We start from the raw sequence: 20,856 nt of genomic DNA, 5'->3' as shown, positions 1-20,856 counted from the left end.
ACCCAATGGCTACACTGACATGTCATTGTTCAAAGTAAAGCCAGTGTGAATGAAGAAATCAACAGCATTTCAGACATAACTTGCCAGTACCAAAAGTGTGAACGTAAAAACACAATAAGATCATAACTCGTACTTAGCAGTACAGTGGAACTCTAGCAGTACAGTGGAACTCTAGCAGTACAGCAGTACAGTGGGACTCTAGCAGTACAGTGGAACTCTAGCAGTACAGTCAGTGGAACTCTAGCAGTACAGTGGAACTCTAGCAGTACAGTGGGACTCTAGCAGTACAGTGGAACTCTAGCAGTACAGTGGGACTCCTCTTCTGAGACCCCCAAATTTAAGACTTCCTCCTTTATAAGACCCTCCTCGGGGCGGGAATGTAGCTCAGTCGGTAGCGCGCTGGATTTGTATCCAGTTGGTCGCTGTCAACGTGAGTTCGTCCCCACGTTCGGCGAGAGATTTATTTCTCAGAGTCAACTTTGTGTGCAGACTCTCCTCGGTGTCCGAACACCCACCGTGTGTAAACGCAAGCACAAGACCAAGTGCGCACGAAAAAGATCCTGTAATCCATGTCAGAGTTCGGTGGGTTATAGAAACACGAAAATACCCAGCATGCTTCCTCCGAAAACGGCGTATGGCTGCCTAAATGGCGGGGTAAAAAACGGTCATACACGTAAAATTCCACTCGTGCAAAAAAAACACCACGAGTGTACGTGAGAGTTTCAGCCCACGAACACAGAAGAAGAGGATAAGACCCTCCTTTCTCAGATGTCCTATTCATAGCCTCTGTAAATTTACCTCCAGTTTAAGATTTCCTCCTTGTTTAGACCTGATTTTCTCAGATTTTTGAAGGTCGTGAAAGTTCCACTGTACAGATTTCCACTTCACATTGCAAGAATGCAAAACTAAGCCACAAGTGGAAACAAGTCGCGTAAGGCGAAAATACAATATTTAGTCAAGTAGCTGTCGAAGTCACAGAATGAAACTGAACGCAATGCCATTTTTCAGCAAGACCGTATACTCGTAGCATCGTCAGTCCACCGCTCATGGCAAAGGCAGTGAAATTGACAAGAAGAGCGGGGTAGTAGTTGCGCTAAGAAGGATAGCACGCTTTTCTGTACCTCTCTTTGTTTTAACTTTCTGAGCGTGTTTTTAATCCAAACATATCATATCTATATGTTTTTGGAATCAGGAACCGACAAGGAATAAGATGAAAGTGTTTTTAAATTGATTTGGACAATTTAATTTTGATAATAATTTTTATATATTTAATTTTCAGAGCTTGTTTTTAATCCGAATATAACATATTTATATGTTTTTGGAATCAGCAAATGATGGAGAATAAGATAAACGTAAATTTGGATCGTTTTATAAATTTTTATTTTTTTTTTTACAATTTTCAGATTTTTAATGACCAAAGTCATTAATTAATTTTTAAGCCACCAAGCTGAAATGCAATACCGAAGTCCGGGCTTCGTCAAAGATTACTTGACCAAAATTTCAACCAATTTGGTTGAAAAATGAGGGCGTGACAGTGCCGCCTCAACTTTCACGAAAAGCCGGATATGACGTCATCAAAGACATTTATCAAAAAAATGAAAAAAACGTTCGGGGATTTCATACCCAGGAACTCTCATGTCAAATTTCATAAAGATCGGTCCAGTAGTTTAGTCTGAATCGCTCTACACACACACACACACACACACACAGACACACACACATACACCACGACCCTCGTTTCGATTCCCCCTCGATGTTAAAATATTTAGTCAAAACTTGACTAAATATAAAAAGGTCGGCAAGGAGAAATACAAAAGTTTACAGATGTGAGACTTGCCAGCCTATTTTGCAACACTGACACTTTATCACCGGTCACCACCTGCAATAACTTCCATATCATTATCAACATGTGAGCTGGTGGAATAAACCTTCATCCTTTAGCAACAATGAGAAATGAAACCACTTCTGAAATCTTAGAATTCTGCAAAGCACTGGTCATAGTTGAACCAATGGTTCCTTCTCCACGAATACGCAGATTTTTTCCAAAAAAAAGAAAAAAGAAACCTATAAAGGTTTTTAGAATGCATAATGATAGCACCATTTTGAATGTAGGGGTCTTCTTCTTCGGCGTTCCAGGAATGTAGGGGTCAAACTTGTCAGCCCCCCCCCAAATTTTACAGACACTTGCTTTTCTTCAGCGGGAGTCCCAGTGGAATCTCATAAATCTCATAACAAAACAAAGCATCCAATGCACCAAGTTTCTCTCCGCTACACTTGCTTAGGAAAGTTGTTCAAGACAATGGACCGAAGTAGCTGGCGTTACCACAGTTGAGCTTGGTGCGTTTACGCTTGGTCGCTGCTTTAGGCGGCTGCTGGAGCAGTTTGAATGCTATTTTCCCGCTACGCTTGCTGCATTGGACGGGCCTTTCAAATTCAAAGAGAGAAGTTCTTTAAGACAATGGACCGAAGTAACTGGCGTTACCACAGCTGAGCTTGGTGCGTTTACGCTTGGTCGCTGCTTTAGGCGGCTGCTGGAGCATATTTTGAATGCCATCTCCCCGCTACGCTTGTTGCGTTGGACGGGCCTTTCAAATTCAGAGAGAGAAGTTCTTTAAGACAATGGACCGAAGTAGCTGGCGTTACCACTGCTGAGCATAGTGCGTTTACGCTTGGTCGCTTCTTTCGGTGGCTCCTGGGGCTCTTTGAATGCCATCTCCCCGCTACGCTTGTTGCGTTGGACGGGCCTTTCAAACTCGTCGGAGCTGCGCACCTCCTCTGCTCTGGATGTCGCCAGCAGTTTGGACCTGGACGTTCTGATTGGTTTCTTGTTCTCGACTGAGGTCAGGACCTTGCCAGGTTTTTTTACGGTTTCCTGGGAGATGTCGCTGTCGTCTGAGTCGGAATCGACGTTGAAGGTGCTGTTCATTACGCCGGTGCTGGTACTGCTGGTCACCGTCTGAAACAGAAAACACATCATCGTTGCTGCTTAGTCTCGGAAAACAGAAATGGTTTGTACATTTTACTTCACTGTTATGTTTCTTGCATTTAAAACAAAAATGCAACGCAAGCCTATCTCAAATATTTGACACAAAAAACTCATTATTGAGGCCAAACTGACTAACAACAAAAAAGATGACAAAAATAAGTTGTTTGGTTCACTCACGCTGTTGGGTTGTTTATTCTGACAAAGGACGATGACAAAAATAAGCAGTATAGATCACTCACGCTGTTGGGTTGTTTATTCTGACAAAGGACGATGAAAATAAGCAGTATAGATCCCTCACGCTGTCGGGTTGTTTATTCTGACAAAGGACGATGAAAATAAGCAGTATAGATCACTGTCTTGTACTGGACACTGCGGTCTTAAGGCGCACCTCAAAAGAATAGGCCTTGCAGCCACAGCTCTATGTGACTGTGGCAAGGATGAACAAACCCCCCCCAGCACATTTTACAAGCCTGCCCTCTCCTGGCCCCCCTGCGCGACCTGACCTGGCCAGAGAGGACAACCCCCGACACAAAACTTCGGGGAACTGTGGAAGACCTGCGCCGAACCTGCAAGTTCTTTCAATCAGCAGGCCTAAGATTATAAGGGACACAACCATCGAACGCTGAAGAAGAAGAAGAAGAAGATCACTCACGCTGTCTGGTGGTTTATTCTGACACTTTTCTGTGTCACAGCTACAGTTTGTGTCACATGGTCTGCAGCCCTTGTGGCAGGAGCACCTTCTGGTGCTGCAGGTTCCGCCACACCCGCACTGGGCTACAGACGACCGCGACTGAAATACAGCAAAATAATCCATGTTCAGAGTAAAGAAACAGACACTTCTTAGATCATGGGCTGAAACTCCCACGTTCACTCCTGTTTTTGCACAAGCGGGTTTTTACATGCATGATTGTGTTTACCCTGAATAATACAGGGGTCTTTAGAAAACAGAATAAAACCAACAAACCTTTGCTCTGAATAATACAGCGGTCTTTTGAGAAGGGAATAAAATCAACAAACCTTTGCTTTGAATAACACAGGGGTCTTTTGAGAAGAGAATAAAACCCACAAACCTTTGCTCTGAATAATACAGGGGTCTTTTGAGAAGAGAATAAAACCAACAAACCTTTGCTCTGAATAATACAGGGGTCTTTAGAGAAGAGAATAAAACCAACAAACCTTTGCTCTGAATAATACAGGGGTCTTTAGAGAAGAGAATAAAACCAACAAACCTTTGCTCTGAATAATACAGGGGTCTTTTGAGAAGAGAATAAAACCAACAAACCTTTGCTCTGAATAATACAGCGGTCTTTAGAAAAGAGAATAAAACCAACAAACCTTTGCTCTGAATAATACAGGGGTCTTTAGAAAAGAGAATAAAACCAACAAACCTTTACCCTGAATAATACAGGGGTCTTTAGAAAAGAGAATAAAACCCACAAACCTTTGCCCTGAATAACACAGGGGTCTTTTGAGAAGAGAATAAAACCAACAAACCTTTGCTCTGAATAATACAGCGGTCTTTAGAGAAGAGAATAAAACCAACAAACCTTTGCCCTGAATAATACAGCGGTCTTTTGAGAAGGGAATAAAACCAACAAACCTTTGCTCTGAATAATACAGGGGTCTTTAGAGAAGAGAATAAAACCCACAAACCTTTGCTCTGAATAATACAGGGGTCTTTAGAGAAGAGAATAAAACCAACAAACCTTTGCTCTGAATAATACAGGGGTCTTTAGAGAAGAGAATAAAACCAACAAACCTTTGCTCTGAATAATACAGGGGTCTTTAGAGAAGAGAATAAAGCCAACAAACCTTTGCTCTGAATAATACAGCGGTCTTTTGAGAAGAGAATAAAACCCACAAACCTTTGCTCTGAATAATACAGCGGTCTTTAGAGAAGAGAATAAAACCAACAAACCTTTGCTCTGAATAATACAGCGGTCTTTAGAGAAGAGAATAAAACCAACAAACCTTTGCTCTGAATAATACAGCGGTCTTTAGAGAAGAGAATAAAACCAACAAACCTTTGCTCTGAATAATACAGGGGTCTTTAGAGAAGAGAATAAAACCAACAAACCTTTGCTCTGAATAATACAGGGGTCTTTTGAGAAGAGAATAAAACCAACAAACCTTTGCTCTGAATAATACAGCGGTCTTTAGAGAAGAGAATAAAACCAACAAACCTTTGCTCTGAATAATACAGGGGTCTTTTGAGAAGAGAATAAAACCAACAAACCTTTGCTCTGAATAATACAGGGGTCTTTTGAGAAGAGAATAAAACCAACAAACCTTTGCTCTGAATAATACAGGGGTCTTTAGAAAACAGAATAAAACCAACAAACCTTTGCTCTGAATAATACAGCGGTCTTTTGAGAAGGGAATAAAATCAACAAACCTTTGCTTTGAATAACACAGCGGTCTTTAGAGAAGAGAATAAAACCAACAAACCTTTGCTCTGAATAATACAGGGGTCTTTAGAGAAGAGAATAAAACCAACAAACCTTTGCTCTGAATAATACAGGGGTCTTTTGAGAAGAGAAGAGAACCAACAAACCTTCGCCCTAAATACAGACCTGTTTACCCCTAAAACATTGCATATGTATTTTCTGGGAGCAAAATGAGGCAAATGTGTAGTTTTGTAATTGAATGTGTAGAATTTCTTGTCGACCTATCACAACAACAAGAACATTGATTGCTACTTTTTACCACATGTATTGATTGACTGACGGAAAAATGGGAATTGCAGACAGTGCAATGAGCATGATGTTTTCCTTTCCGCGAAGACAAGGCATGGGTAGTCCTGATGATATTTTGGCAGAAAGACTTGGTTCGGCGCATTGCTCGTCTTTTTCTTTTTGGTCGGTGGCCTTTCGGAGTCATTTTCTTCACAGTTCTCATCTTCACTTTCGTGTGCTCTGCGTTCAGCCATTGTGTCGAAACGCCCGCATGGTTTGGCAGTAACACTTTCAGTTGTGCCCGGCATTTGCTTGGAGAAGCCTATTCGGCATTAACAAGCTACAACGCAACGCCCGTGGGCGCTTTATGCGCTGCACGCAGCAAACGACTGCTGGCCGAAAACATGGATTGGAAAATGGATCGGTCAAGGGAGATGAAGAAAATTACGTATACCGTTTGCGTGCAGGGACGGGGCGGTGTGAGAGCACAACGGGACAAGGAACAGGTGTAAAGACGAAAAAGAAAAAGAAAATTTTTTTTTTTTTTTTTTAAAAAATACCGTTTGCGTAGAAAACGACAGACTTGCGTAGTTGCGTAGTATATTATCCAAATTCGTAGTTTACTACGCTCAATGTGTAGTGTAAACTGGTCTGTAAATAATACAGGGGTCTTTTGAGAAGGGAATAAAATCAACAAACCTTTGCTTTGAATAACACAGGGGTTTTTTCCCAGTCAGGATCCTTTTCTATGTTGTCCTCTTCCTCCACATCCGTTAGGCCACTGGGAGTTTCAGGACACACCAGCGTGTCAGAAGAAGCCATCGTGCGACTGGCAGCCACCTGAAACACAAAGCAGTCATTTTTTTTCATTAGTTTATTGTCCCCTCGCTGGGAAATTCATTCCCACATCCGTATCATGCCATATTGCACAAGAATAGCCATTTTTATAAAGTTTCATGAGAATGCAGGAACATAAAATGCCCATTTGAGAGTATCTGCAGTACCACTTTTCAGTGTAGACAATGTTTTATGGCCCCTTTTGTGACCGCTAAACAAAAACAAGAGGCGAAGCCTTCAAGGCTCACGTAAGAAATAGACAAACAGTAACACAAACTCAATCACTCCGTCACACATACACACCCACACACACAGTAAGCTTAGGTGACACTGTGCAAGAAAGAGAGACACTAGATCTAGATCTGTCTGTCTGCATGTAGCCTACTAACAGGGACACGACTGCCAAATAGTCTCGGCCCGCTCAAAATAACAATGACCGAGACCACACACACCACGCGAGAGAGAAAGACTACAGGGAGGCATGCCGTCATGATGCATTAATTGACGTCAAACACTTTTGACCGTGACGTAATCTTATGCGAGCTTTATCCACAGTCTTGGATAACCACTCACACATAGACTCGGAAATGTTAAAGTTTCTACCACAGACATACACACGCACAAACACACACACACACGCACAAACGCACAGACAGACAAAGTTACGATCGTATAGGCTACACTTCGTGAGCCAATGAGTACAAGGAATCACAGAAAAGAGGGAACTGTTGCATGCTTGTGATTATTTGTTTAAGCGTAGCAATCTTTGCTTAAACAAGATTTTATGTCAAATGCATGACATGAAACAATTGAAAATATGCAGCTAGGACACGAACTCGAGCAAAACAGGGATGGCCAAATCATTCGCCCAATTGCCAGGGGCGAGTAAAAAATCCGCCGGGCTAGTAGAAACCACCTGGCAACTCGCCCGGCTGGCCAGTGAAAAGTCTGGTCAAATGCAACACTTTTGGTTGAACTACTGAGTTTCAAAGCAGAAACTGTGGTATGTACCGTGCCAGCAACATTTCTGGCGGGCTAGTGACTTTCTTGAATTAACACGCCAGCCACGAGTTAAAATGTAAGGCTTCTTTTTAAGCCTACTGTCTATATGATACTTACCGAGACAGTACTATTCTTGCACATTATCTATTATAGGCCGAAAAAATTGGACAAAACGCTGCGTGGGTACAATTATCTCCCATAACCATGCGCCACCGTGGATCCCAAGCACTGTCTGAGTGCTTCCCCCTTACAGGATGTAGGTGGCGCGTCCTCTTTCTTTATGAGCTGCAGACCCTCAAAAAGCCCATAACATATCAAGAGGGGAGGCGGGAGGGAAACTCTAATAGTACTGTCTCGGTAAGTATCATATAGACAGTAGGCTTAAAAAGAAGCCTTACAGTCAATATAACACTTACCTCGACAGTACTATTCTTGCACAGAATACCAGAGTGGTGTGAGGGTGATATGTAGAGTATTAAACTCCTTAATCAAAATCACTTAAATCCAAGGATTAAGATACCCAGGCAATTTTCGAACAGTACTACCGTAAAAGAAAATATACCCAAGAAAAATACCTTAGACTGACGTGACCATGCTGGCAACCACTGCTTTGGCAATGCCATACGACTGGTCAAGCCTGAGACTGGAAAAGTCTCGCATATAGTGGTTAATAAACGTGGCTGGAGTCTTCCAGAACGCGACCGCCATTATGCTTTGGAGCGAGGCACCCCGCACGTGCGCCAACGAGGAGCCGATAGCCCGAATCTCGTGTGCCCTGATGTCAGGGACCACATCCACTTGAGCATGAACATAAGCCTGTTTGATAAGCAAGGTCAGCCAACGAGCTAAAGTTTGTCTAGAAATATCCGATTGGTACTTCGGATTAAGCGAGACAAACAGTGACCGCTTAGAAGACCGAAAGCTACGTGTTCTATCCAGGTACACTCTAAGGGCACGTACTGGGCAGAGGAAGCGATCAGGGTCATCATGTTCAAGAGTGGGAGCCAAGGCTTGAATGACTACTGGTTTGGACAACTCCGAGGCATTCTGATTCTTGGCTCGAAAGTCTGGTAGGAAAGCCAACGTCACCTGATGTGTGGTGAACTTAAATGTCAAATTCCAGGCCACTCAAAGCTTGAATACCACTGAGTCTACGGCAAGTGGCTAAAGCGATGAGGAACACAGTCTTAAAAGTCAGGAACTTGATACTAATGCCTGCCAGGGGTTCAAACTCCTTGCTACGCAGGAGTTTGAGAACCAGGAAGACATCCCACTTGGGAAATGAAACCCGAGGTTTAGACACCGCTGCATTGCTAATACCCGAAAGGACATTAGCGATGAGGGAGGAACTGATCAAGTGTTCAGGTCTGCGACCAGTAGCAGCCGCAATCGTGGAAGTGATGGCAGATTTGTATCCAAGAAGAGTCTTAGAAGAAAGACTCTTCTTTTGATACACTTCCACCAGGAAGTTGGCCAAGTCCTGTGTTGAGGGATAAAGCGGCTTTATCCCCTTGGACAAGGCGAAGGAGGCCCAAGCTCTCCAGCGTAAGTCGTAGAGCTGATTAGTTGATCGCCTCTTAGCGTTCAAGGAAAACTCTACTGAACTCTTGTGCAATCCTAGTGCAAGCAGTTTGGAGCGCACAAGAGCCATGCGGTCAAGCACAGACTCTCTGGACGTGGATGAGGGAGGCCTGATCGAGGCTGGAGCAGACTTCCCCCGTACAGATTCAGAGGTAGAGGGTCTACGTGGGTGAGACCGCGAAGATCTGGAAACCACGGAGCTGTTGGCCAGTAAGGCGCGACCAAAATCAGTCTTGGCCGTTCCTGCAGATACTTTGCCAGTACCCTCGGAATCAGAGATGTCGGGGGATAGGCGTAAGCATCGAGGAGCCTCCACGAGAGAGTGAATGCGTCCACGTGGAACGCATTCGTGTCTCGAAAGGGGCTGACGTACCTGGGAAGCCGAGCGCTGAATCGAGTTGCGAACAGATCGATCAGAGGACGGTCCCACCTTGCCCACAGACGCCGTAGAACGTTGTGAGCGATGGTCCATTCTGTGGGGAGAACCTGATCGCCCCGACTGAGAATGTCGGCCAGGGCGTTCAGTTTCCCCGGAACGAATTGGACTGACATCCGGACCTGATTGGTCTGGCACCAGAGCAGAATCTCCTCCGCCAACAGGGAGAGGGACCGAGAATTGGTGCCCCCCTGGTGGCGAAGGTAAGCTAGGCATGTGGTGTTGTCCCCGTGGACCAACACATCCTGATCCCGAATCAGGAGGCGAAACTCCAGCAGAGCCCGACGAACCGCCTCCAACTCTAGAAAGTTGATGTGTAGGAGGGACTCCTCCTGGGTCCAGACCCCCTGGGCCTCGTGCAGGTCCAGGTGGGCCCCCCAACCCCGCGTAGAAGCGTCGGTGTACAGGAAGAGAGACGGCCGTCTCGGTTGGATAGGCACCGCAGAGTTGAGCCAGATCGGGTCCAGCCATTGGACTACAGCCTCGTGAAACCAAGGCCCGATCTGGACCAACTCGGTGTAATCGAGAGGCCTGGAAGTCCGATCTGCTACTGCCCGTTGCAGGGGACGTTTGTGTAGCCTTGCAAGGGGCAGCAGCAGAGCGACAGACTCCATGGAACCCAACAGTTCCGCCAGCCGTCTGTGAGGAACAGCGCGGCAAGCCTGAATGGAGAGGATCTTTCGCCTCAGGGAGAGGATTCTGTCCGGGGAGGGAGACACAGTGTAAAGCACTGTGTCGAACGCCATCCCCAAGTAGCAAAACTGCTGGGCTGGCACGAGGTCCGACTTGTGCCACTGTATCTGGAACCCCAAGGCATGGGTCCGGTCCAGGACCTGCCGGGTGTGTTGGAGGCATTGATCGCGAGACTGGGCCAGGGTGAGCCAATCGTCCAAATATTGACGCAGACGCACACCCTGAGCTCTGACCAACGCCGCCAGCTCCTTGACCACCTTTGTAAAAATCAGCGGGGCCAAGGACAGGCCGAATGGGAGGGCCCGAAACTCGAACACTGTGCCCTCCCAAACAAACCGGAGCAGATGTCGGTACCCCGGGGCCACCAGGATGTGGAAGTAAGCATCCTGGAGGTCCACAGACGTGGCCCAATCGTTTGGCCGGATGGCCAACCGGACCGACGAAGGGGTTTCCATCTTGAACTTGCACCTGCGAAGGTACAAGTTCAAGGTGGAGAGGTCCAACACCGGCCTGAACCTGCCGTCCTTTTTGGGGACGGTGAACAGGCGGGAGTAGAACCCCGGAGAAGGCTGAGAAAGGGGGTAGACAGCCTTCTTCTCGACCAACGAGTTCACCTCGTCTTGAAGAGCCTGCCATCTGGCAGGGTCTCGAGGAGGGGGGAACGTCAAAGGTAGAGCGGACAATGGAGGTTGTGACGACAGCGGTAGAGAAAACCCCGACCCCACCACCCTCAAGATAAACTGGTTGGAGACCAGTCTGCCCCACATGTCGCGGGCCCGAAAAAGGGAACCGACGGACGAAAGAGGGGCAACTTGAGGGGGCGTCAACGTAGGGCCGGGACTCACTGAAAATTCTGCTGGCGGGCAGGCGCAGGCTTGCGACCACCCCCCTGGTGGTGCTGCTTACCCTTACCTGTCTGAGCACCCTTCTTCTTGCGCTTGGGAGCACGAGAAGCCGGGGCCGCAGGGGGGAACGCGACAGGCGCCTGAGAGGAGGAAGAAGGAGGCAGTGAAACTGGCTTCTTCTTCTTCTTCTTCTGAGGCTGGGAGCTGGAGGTGACTGTAGCACTTCTCTTACTCCCCGCCGACGTCGCCGAAGCAGCGAGGCCAACCATCAGAGAATCAGTGTTCCTCTGGCGTGTGGACTCCACCACAGAACGGACAGTGCCCGGATGAAAGAGGGAAGAAGGCTGAGGAAACGTGTTCCTCAGACTCTTCCTCATATCCGGAGGCACTAAAGAAGTAGCCAGAAAATGATCACGGAACAGGGCCAACAAGTGGACCCGTGTTCCAATGGCCAATTCTGCCGCAGTCGTCACGCACGATCGCACGGCATGCAAAGCCCGATCCACTCGAACCGTGTCAAGGACCCGAGTGGAATCGGACTCTGCCCGATCGGGAGGGTCCAACAGTGTGGACAGCGTGCTCATCCATGTCAAGGCCTGTGATTGGGCCTCGACAATGGAAGAAACGGTGGCCTCAAGATTGTGGAACGAAGCAGAGCTCAGTTCCACCTTCTTGACCGAAGGCACCTCCCCAACGAACACATCACCGTCAGCCCCACCCTGAACACTCGAAGTCTGGAAAGGGAGAGTTCGAGAGTCAAAGGGAAAAGGGAGGGACGAAACAGATTGGACACGAGGAAACAGTGGAGGTGCGCCTCCCGAAGGAAAGCACGGCACTGAATCCGCGTCCTCCCGAGGAACATAGGTCGCGTTCGCACGTGAATCTGTACTCCTCAGGCGATGTGCTGCCGCTTCCACCGTGGCACTAAGACTAGGGTGGAACGCGAATTGCTGGCGGCCGGATCGTTCATAAAACGAGCCGCCAGCAGACGCGGCGTGTGCCTCCCGCGCCCGGGCCGAAGCGGACTCCAAGGACGAGAGGGCGTCGGAGGGAAGGACGTCCTGAAACTGTTCAAACGTCCTTCTAGCTGTGCGAGGGAGAGCCTCCTGCCTCTCGTCCTCAGACTCCACGTCCTGTGTGTCAACCGAAGGGTTGGGAACACTAGACGACAGACGCTTAAGAGAGGCATCCGTGGCGTCAAGACGCCGCGTGATGTCTGTCATGTACTGTTGGAAAGTACGAAGCATAGCTTCGGAAGTTCCATCAGAAACCGGCAAGGGTAGAGGATCAGTGTTAACCTCAGGGCGACCCTGATCCTCCTCCCCATCGTCCTCTGACTCACTCTCCTCTTCACTTCCCGACAACTCCTCAACAGCAGGAGTGTAGGAAGCTTGAGGGGGAGGAGCCGAAAGTGATGAAGTAGGCTGTGACGAAACGCCCACTGAAGCAAGAGGCCGCGAAGACCCCTGCCCCAAAGACGAAACGTCTCCAGCAGCCGAAGGGAGAGAACAACAAAAACCCTGCGACTGTTGGGTCAGTCCAGCCAACGAACCCCCGCCATTTATAGACTGAACAGGGACCCATCGGGTCTGATCAGAAAAGAAATGGTCCGGTCCGGTCGGGGGTGCCGATCCGGTCCGGTCGGGTGGTCCGGTGTTCCGGTGATCCGGTCCGGTCCGGTGGTCCGGTCCGGTCCCGTACCATCCGGAGGTCCCGTTCGGCACAGAACCATCCGTACCCACAAAAGTGTTCGGGTGGTTCGGTCCGGACGTGGAAACACCGTACCACCCGGACCCGTAGGTCCGGTGGTCCGGTGTGTTCCGGTTCGGTGCCAGACCACCCGGACCAACAGAGGTGGTCGGGTGGTCCGGTCCCGACCGGACCACTGGTCCCGTACCGTACCATCCGGACCCGTAGGTCCGGTGGTCCGGTGTGTTCCGGTTCGGTGCCAGACCACCCGGACCAACAGAGGTGGTCGGGTGGTCCGGTCCCGACCGGACCACTGGTCCCGTACCGTACCATCCGGACCCGTAGGTCCGGCAAGGGCCAGAGGTACTGTCCCGCACCGGACCCTAAGGTCCGGTACGGTCCCGTACCATGGGTCCCGTCCGGACCAAACCCGGAGGTCAAGTCCAGTCGGGACCCGTGGGTCCGGTTCGATCCCGACCCGTAAGCCTGGACCGTTCCGGACCCTTGGTCCGGACCATCCGTCACCCGAACACCAGACGCTAAGGAATGGCGTGGGGTCAAGACGGTCCGGTCGGAGGTGTCGGTCTGAGCAACAGAAACAATGTTCCCGTCGCCCTGACCATTCGACAGAAGTACCACGTTCTGTCGAACACCTCCACGTCCAGTAACTAGTCGGCCGGAGCGTTTCATAGAGGGACAGCCACCAGTCACACGGACGTCAGAGGGAACCGTAGTAGCAGTGGTCGTAGGCACGAAGCCTGAAACCCCTGCCCCCACAGGACCGCCCTGAACGGGGTCAATTCGCATCCCAACCCCAGCGGGGAGGGAATTCATAGACCCCGTCATCTCCTCCGATCTCCCCCCCCATGAGTCCGAGACTACTGTCGAAACAGCAGTAGACGACCCAGCGAGGGAGTTCAGAGGAGGACCCGTGTCCCTCCTGGTTTCCACAGCGGTGGAAACCGAGGAGGGCACAGGAGAGGCACCGGAAAAGAAAGAAGTCGAAACCTGAGTCTCTCCCGTAGCCCCTAGATCAGATTCACCAACCCCCAAAGAGGGTTGGGAATCGACCCGCCCCCGGATTCGAGCCAGGGAGGAGAAGGAAACCTTCCCCCCAGGCTTGAAACCGGGAGAAGCTGAAGCCTGAGACTGAGGGCCGGACAACGGCGTCGAAGGGGGGGAAGCGTGTTCCACGGAAGGAGAAGGAGAAAGAAGCTTTTTCTTTCCCCTCGACCTTCCCCGAACCTTCGACGGCGCAGCCCCGCCCGAAGTCCCAGGTTCAAGCCCAGCCTGTTTGAGCAAGCTCGCATTGAGCTTGCTCAAACAGGCTTTCTCCGCCCTCCCTCGCCGCAAACGCAAAGCGTTTGGGGAGGGAGAGTCGGAGCGCCGAAAGGTCCCCCTGTCCGTGCGCAAAACATGACGCTGTGCGCCCGGGGAAGGGTTGCTCCCGGCAGACTCTGGTTCCGTAGAACCAGAGCCCAAAACAAGACGAGACATCCTACCTCGCCCTGTACGTACCCTTAAAAAATCGAGAATTAACAAAATTCAAAGAAAATTAGGTCAATACTCAAGTGAATGAGGCGAAACGAGAAGCAGACGACCGGTCACCACGAAGTAGGACGGTAGGCACGCCGAGTCCGCCACACAACAACGGAGGCACAAGTTGGAAGAAAAACAACGTAGCCTCAAGCCAGAAGTGGAATAACACACAAAAATCCAACAGGTGGTAATCCACACAGAAAAGAAGACTCTAGAATCCAAAATAATCCGGGAGCGCAGCAGAAACACAGCCTACTGTCACGCGCGAAAAAAGAAAGAGGACGCGCCACCTACATCCTGTAAGGGCAGGGATGCAAACAAAAAATTAAAAAAAAGAGGAAAAGTGGCGGGGGTCTGGGGGTCGCCGAAGGCCCCCAGTGGGGTCCTGGGGCAACGCCCTGGCGGGGGTTCAGGGGGCAGCGCCCCCTGAAGCTGAAGCATTATGAACAAATTAATGACCAAAAACATGCATAAACGGCAATATTACCCTAAAAAAAAATTATATTCACAGTGTCTAAAATAATGTACAATACTTACTGTTTTACTAAATTTACTTCAGAAAAATTACTGCTTATAGACTATAGAGTTTAGTACCACTAATATTTTTACCAAATGAACAGTCATTAGACTAGAGTGTTCTGTCTTCTGATCATTGAAAATATGGACAATCATATACTTGTACAAAGCAGCCACATGACATTGCTTGGAGAGAGAGGGACAGGGAGACAGAGATATGTTGACTCACTCGTTTCTGCAAGCTGTATCAATCCATGGCACTGACAAGAAGGCATTGGCAAGTCACAAAGTCTGTAATGGCAACTGTAAAAATCCCTTTGCTTTGGATGTATTTGAAACTTTAAAGTCTCAAATCCCTGGCACACAATGCAGATCTTATATCCTTACTGTCACTGAAGCACTAAACACCTTCTCTAAAGTGACACAAAATGCGTTTCCGGCTTTTTCAATTTTGCGGATGACATCGCCTACTCTTTGCTCGTTGACGTTTCTGTCCAACCACTCCCATTTCCACTCGTTCTTTGCGTGCGTTTTCCTTGATTTTCTTTTCAAACCCGCGTTCAACGAACTTCATGCACGAAGCCATTTTTCGGGAAGGCACAAGTTTAACGCGCCCGCGCTCACGTGTTTGGAAATGACAAACGGTTTACAGCTTCGCCCGTTTAAGAATACGGCTTTCGGATTCGCCCGCTTGAGAATAAACACCGAGAGGCATGCTCGGTTTACATTTTTCCTCTTCTTTTTTTTCGGCGATTGTGCATGAAAAACGGCGATTTCAAAAAGTAAAAACGGCGATTTTTTCGCCGTTTAGCGGCTATTTTGCATCCCTGAAGGGGGAAGCACTCAGACAGTGCTTGGGATCCACGGTGGCGCATGGTTATGGGAGATAATTGTACCCACGCAGCGTTTTGTCCAATTTTTTCGGCCTATAATAGATAATGTGCAAGAATAGTACTGTCGAGGTAAGTGTTATATTGACTGTTGAGATTTGGCCATCAATGCAAAAGCTTATTTTATATGACGTCAATTATTTGTTTAAGCCTAGCAATCTTTAGTTTGGCCATAGACCATTTATCCTGGACCGCCAACTAGCTCTCTCTCCGCTTTCTCTCTATTACGAGGTAGAGGCCTCTCGCATTTAGGAACCTACGCTTACATGGCCTTTCAGAAATCAGGGGGATGTCATATCCGGTGTCGATTGTAAACATGGACGAAGTTGCCGAGGTAAGTTCTGAAAATGCTAAAATAAACTCAGCTAAAGTGCATATGGAACATGTTTTTCGATGAGTTTTGTTAAGTTTAGATTGGAGTTTTGGAAAATCCAGTTCAGTGTCACCTCCCATTGTCACAAATAACTGGAGCGTGCTTTCTTTTCACTGTCGAATAGCTTGCCTTTCAAACCGGACGCTAAGCGCCCCTGAAAGTCGAGCGTCGTAACCTCGAAGTGTCACGTGACGAGTTGGCGGTCCAGGCTATTTGGTCTATGGTTTGGCGTAGCATTTGCTCTTCAAACGTAGCATGGCAGCTCTGCAAAAGTAGCAAAAGTTACCTTTGGCTTGCGTCTTGGCGTGAGGAAGGGCGAGCCGTTGGGGTCGTCGATGCTCGGCATCAAGGCCATCTTACCGTCATACATCATCATCCCGGTCATCCTCTGCAAGCGCACACAATTCAAATGTCAAGCATTAAAAATATTATACATTGTACATTATTTGTGTTTTTTACGAAAATATTACATTTTACACAGATCGAGACAGTCAGTGTTCTTCCCAGACCGCGCCAGTGGTCGAGGTGAACAATGACTGTCCAGATCTTTGTAAAAACTCAAATGTCATATTTTGGTAAAAAATATGAATAACATTTTTGAACGATCCATTATAGTTTGAATTCCCTTTTTTCAATTAAATGCACAAAAACATGCACTCTTTTGCAGTCTCGGCTAGCCGCCTACATATGTGTTTTTGTCGGACTCTGACGTCACATGGCTCAAAGAAGGGAAATCCAGTGTTCGATCGATACATTCTGAGTTATTTCTATGATATGCTGACTGTTCACAAATGATAACAGACATAATGAGAAAATGGATAGGAACATGAGCCCGCAGGTGAATGCTGATAACGGACACTCATGTATTTGCACGAGCATATTTTTATGTGTTTGACCGTTTTTACCCCGCCATTTAGGCAGCCATGCCGCTTTCGGAGGATGCATGCTGGGTATTTTTGTATTTTGAATAATTATGATGCTCCACATACACATACAAGGAAGGAACAGTCATTGCATCAAAAAAGGTCAAGAAGTTTTGTTTCTTTTTCTCTCTCTCTCAAACAGTTGGCAAGTTGACACATGGATTAAAGCAGATATACGTACTCTTTTCAGTTCCTCACACTCTGCCGTCTTCTTCTCGAGATCTTCAGCCATAGAAGACATCTGGTTAAGCTCACCCATCTGTCAGAAGAGAATTGTACAAATACAGTACTACAATAAATCATAAATAATCATGCACATTTGCTACAATGAGGCATCCCATCAAAGATTACATGGCTCCCTTAGGATCAAAAGGATTTAAAAGTTATTGAAGCCTCAGTTTGAAAGAAGAAACAAAACAGTGTAGCCACCCTTTTTAGTAAATTCCTCCCCCCCCCCCCCCCAATTTATAACATTCCTCTTTTTTAAGATCTTGATTTTTCTGATTTTTTTGTTTTCCATAGCCTCTGTTAATTTACCTCCATTTTAAGACCTGATTTTTTCAGATATGATCATATGTAACAAGAAGAGCAAACGCTCGATCGAGTCACTTTCGCAGTTCTGAATATTATATGAGGCATCAGATGGACAGGAAGAAATTGCTATTCACAACACAATGAGTCACGTTCACATAAAATTTGAGCCCGGTCACTTTTATAGTTTCCGAGAAAAGCCCAACGTTAAGTTGTGTGTTGCCGAACAGAAAAGGCTAGTTATCTCCCTTGTTTTTCTGATAACGTTCGTAAAAGGCTACAGATGTAAATACTTTGATGTAAAGAATAATCCTACAAAGTTTCAATCACATCCGATGAACTTTGTCAAAGATATAAAATGTCTAATTTTTCCTTTGACGCTGACCTGTGACCTTGAAAAAGGTCAAAGGTCAACAAAACCATCGTTAAAGTGTAGAGGTCATTGGAGGTCACGACTAAACAAAATATGAGCCCGATCGCTTTGATAGTTTCCGAGAAAAGTCCAACGTTAAGGTGGTGTCTACGGACGGCCGGCCGGCCGGCCGGCCGGACAGACTATCACTGACCGATTACATAGAGTCACTTTTTCTCAAGTGACTCAAAAAACTGTACACTTTCTGAAGCAGTTTTATTACCTGAATCTCGAGCTTCTTCCTGAGAGCGTTGTCTCCAAGCTTCTCCTCCTTCTGCTTGGTCTTCTCCATGCCCAGCAAGAACAGCATCTGTAACACCAGTCATACATATGAGACACCTACTGAATATGACGCTGGCCTCCCATGTGGAAGGTCGCTGTTTCGAATCCTGGCCGCACCTGGTGGGCTAAGGGTGGTGATTTTTACAATCTCCCAGGTCAACTTAGTCTTATGTGTAGACCGGCTAGTGCCTTATCCCCCTTCAAGCACAAGACCAAGTGCGCACTGAAAAGATCCTGTAATCCATGTCAGAGTTCGGTGGGTTATAGAAACACGAAAATACCCAGCATGCTTCCTCCGAAAGTGGCGTATGGCTGCCTAAATGGCGGGGTAAAAACAACAAACACCAGACCGCAATACACTAACCCTTACTTCTCCCCCCCCCTCCTTTTCTTCCTCACACAGCCACACACTCACACACATATGAATGCACATACACCCACCCACATGTACATACACACACACACTCACAAACACACGCTCTCTCTTTCTCTCACACACACACACCCCCCGTCCCACACACACACACCTTCTGCTGGTGCTCTTTTCTCAGCTGCATAAGCTCCTCCTCGTGGATCTTGTTGAGACGCTGCATCTCTTTCGTCATCTTCTCCTCGGCCTCGTTCCGCTCCTTGGTGGTTTCGTTGGCCGACTTCAGCTCCCCCTGCAGGGTTGAGCGATCGGCTTTGGCATCAACTGCCTGGTGCAAAGACAGCAGAGATGAAAAAGGTGTTGACACGAGTATTCTGAATTCAGTACAGTGGAAACCCCCATTTAAAACTTTTTCAAGAAAAGGTACTCTTCTCCCACAGCCAGAAGGGTTTCATTTATTAGTGTGCCCTGCGCCATTGGCGCCTTAAATCTGAAAATGTCCCATCACAATTTCCGTCAGTGCGTCAAAGGGCGCATTGAGATTACGTACCACTGCGCCACCAAATGTACACTTTACATCGGATAACACACACATACATACAGAGATAACACGATATAGCGGCTAATTCTCAGATGGCACCATATTGCACCATTTTGAATCTTTGGTCAAAACGCGTACAGGCCTCTTTGGCGCTTCTTGCCTTAGACTATGTCCCATCGGAATTTGGTTGAGGGGGACACATGTCCCATTGCCTTTTTCTCCCAGGTTAAACCCTGAGCCAGGGGACACAGTTTGTGCAATGTTCGATCAATAAAAAGCCACATAAGCCTGTGTAAATAAAAATTAAAAACTTCAACAACAAAAATCCCCCTCCCCCCCCCCAAAAAAAAACCCAACGTACCGGCCGGACAATTTTTTTTCACCTCGTCATTGAAAACAAACTTTTTGTTGTTGTACTGAGGATGGTGTAGGTCACATGCGTAGATGATCTAGAAATGCAGAAAGCATGAATACCTGTTCGAGAAGCCACTTCAAGGCACACTTGGCCTCCATCATGGTGTGCACGCTCTCCCACATGGACTTGCTCTTGTTCTCTGTGGAAAAAAACACCAGGGCAGTTAATAAGTATGTACTGAGAGAATTTTACAACAATCACGCATGACATAAAAAAAAAATCAGGGGGTAAAAATTACCCGAAAGGATGCTTTGAAATGTTCTTTCCTGAAAGGATGCTTTGAAATGTTCTTTCCTGAAAGGATGCTTTGAAATGTTCTATTAATTTTTACCCAAACTCGACCACACTGTTACCTTGACATTTGTTGTAAAGAGTGAGTGAGTGAGTGAGTGAGTGTGAGTGAGTGAGTGTGAGTGAGTGTGTGAGTGTGTGAGTGTGTGAGTGAGTGTGTGAGTGTGTGTGCGTGTGAGTGTGAGTGAGTGTGTGAGTGTGAGTGAGTGTGTGAGTGTGAGTGAGTGTGTATCTGTGTGTGTGTGTGTGTGAGTGTGAGTGAGTGTGTGAGTGAGTGTGTGTGTGAGTGTGTGTGTGAGTGTGTGTGTGTGTGTGTCTGCTCATGCATGCATGCATGTGTGTGTGCGTGTGGTAAATAAAAACGCTGGAAAGAAGAAGGGAATGGGGTTGTTTCAACTAACCTTGGTCAGCATCACAGATCTTCTGCTGCAGGTCTTGGATTTGGATATTCCTGTGGAAAAAAACCAGCAATACCTTGTTAGAAACATCCGTCTTCTAGCACGTGCTCATGTTTAATAGTAACGGACTCAGCCTTGCATAAGCAGACTCACTTAACATAAAACGTAGTCGTTAATTCTTCTCAGCCACTGTTCACAGCCGGCTGCCCATACAGACGGACACTGCTCATTACTGAGATTTGTCGATTACTGAAGCGAGTCAGTCCTTGAGCTCAACATACACACCTCCGTCTTCATTAGATAAATAGACAACATTGAAAGGATGATTTTCATGAAGCAGTACTTGTAATAATAATAATAATAATGAACTTATTAATCGCCCCTTCTCACCAGAGCTCACGACGATGTACAATAGCAACAGCGTGCATACACACACGGTCATTTAACCGCTTGTCTAATTTAAATTACTGAAGAAATATGTATTTGATGCAACCAGGAACAAGAAAAAGAAGAAGTTACCTGAGCTCAATATCTGTGTTCAAGACTTCTATTTGTTCCCTGATCTCCTCCTCCTCAAAGCTTTTCTCGGATCGTGCACCGCTGTCATCCATCCACGCGTATTTCTGTACAT

The 20,856-nt window shown here is 47.2% G+C and overlaps 1 protein-coding gene across 2 annotated transcripts in view; it reads right to left on the bottom strand.

Moving 5' to 3' along the window:
- Positions 1-2,166: 2,166 nt before the first annotated feature.
- LOC138968420 (chromosome-associated kinesin KIF4-like) overlaps positions 2,167-20,856 on the bottom strand; it is a 53,586-nt gene continuing 34,896 nt past the window's right edge. Inside the window, exons 21-30 of one of the 2 annotated variants that reach the window (XM_070340998.1) lie at positions 20,745-20,848; positions 20,229-20,278; positions 19,596-19,675; positions 18,738-18,908; positions 18,152-18,238; positions 17,167-17,244; positions 16,349-16,450; positions 6,361-6,501; positions 3,639-3,776; positions 2,167-2,956 (exon numbers count right to left, since the gene is read on the bottom strand). In XM_070340998.1, coding sequence (XP_070197099.1) covers positions 2,612-2,956; positions 3,639-3,776; positions 6,361-6,501; positions 16,349-16,450; positions 17,167-17,244; positions 18,152-18,238; positions 18,738-18,908; positions 19,596-19,675; positions 20,229-20,278; positions 20,745-20,848 — 1,296 coding nt within the window. In that variant the 3' untranslated portion in view covers positions 2,167-2,611. The remainder of the gene's footprint in view (positions 2,957-3,638; positions 3,777-6,360; positions 6,502-16,348; positions 16,451-17,166; positions 17,245-18,151; positions 18,239-18,737; positions 18,909-19,595; positions 19,676-20,228; positions 20,279-20,744; positions 20,849-20,856) is intronic. The other variant, XM_070340999.1, reaches the window with a different exon arrangement.

Source organism: Littorina saxatilis, linkage group LG6, assembly GCF_037325665.1.
Source record: "Littorina saxatilis isolate snail1 linkage group LG6, US_GU_Lsax_2.0, whole genome shotgun sequence".
NCBI lineage: Eukaryota > Metazoa > Mollusca > Gastropoda > Littorinimorpha > Littorinidae > Littorina > Littorina saxatilis.
Note: the sequence above shows the minus strand (reverse complement) of the source record. Positions and strands in the feature narration are given on the sequence as shown.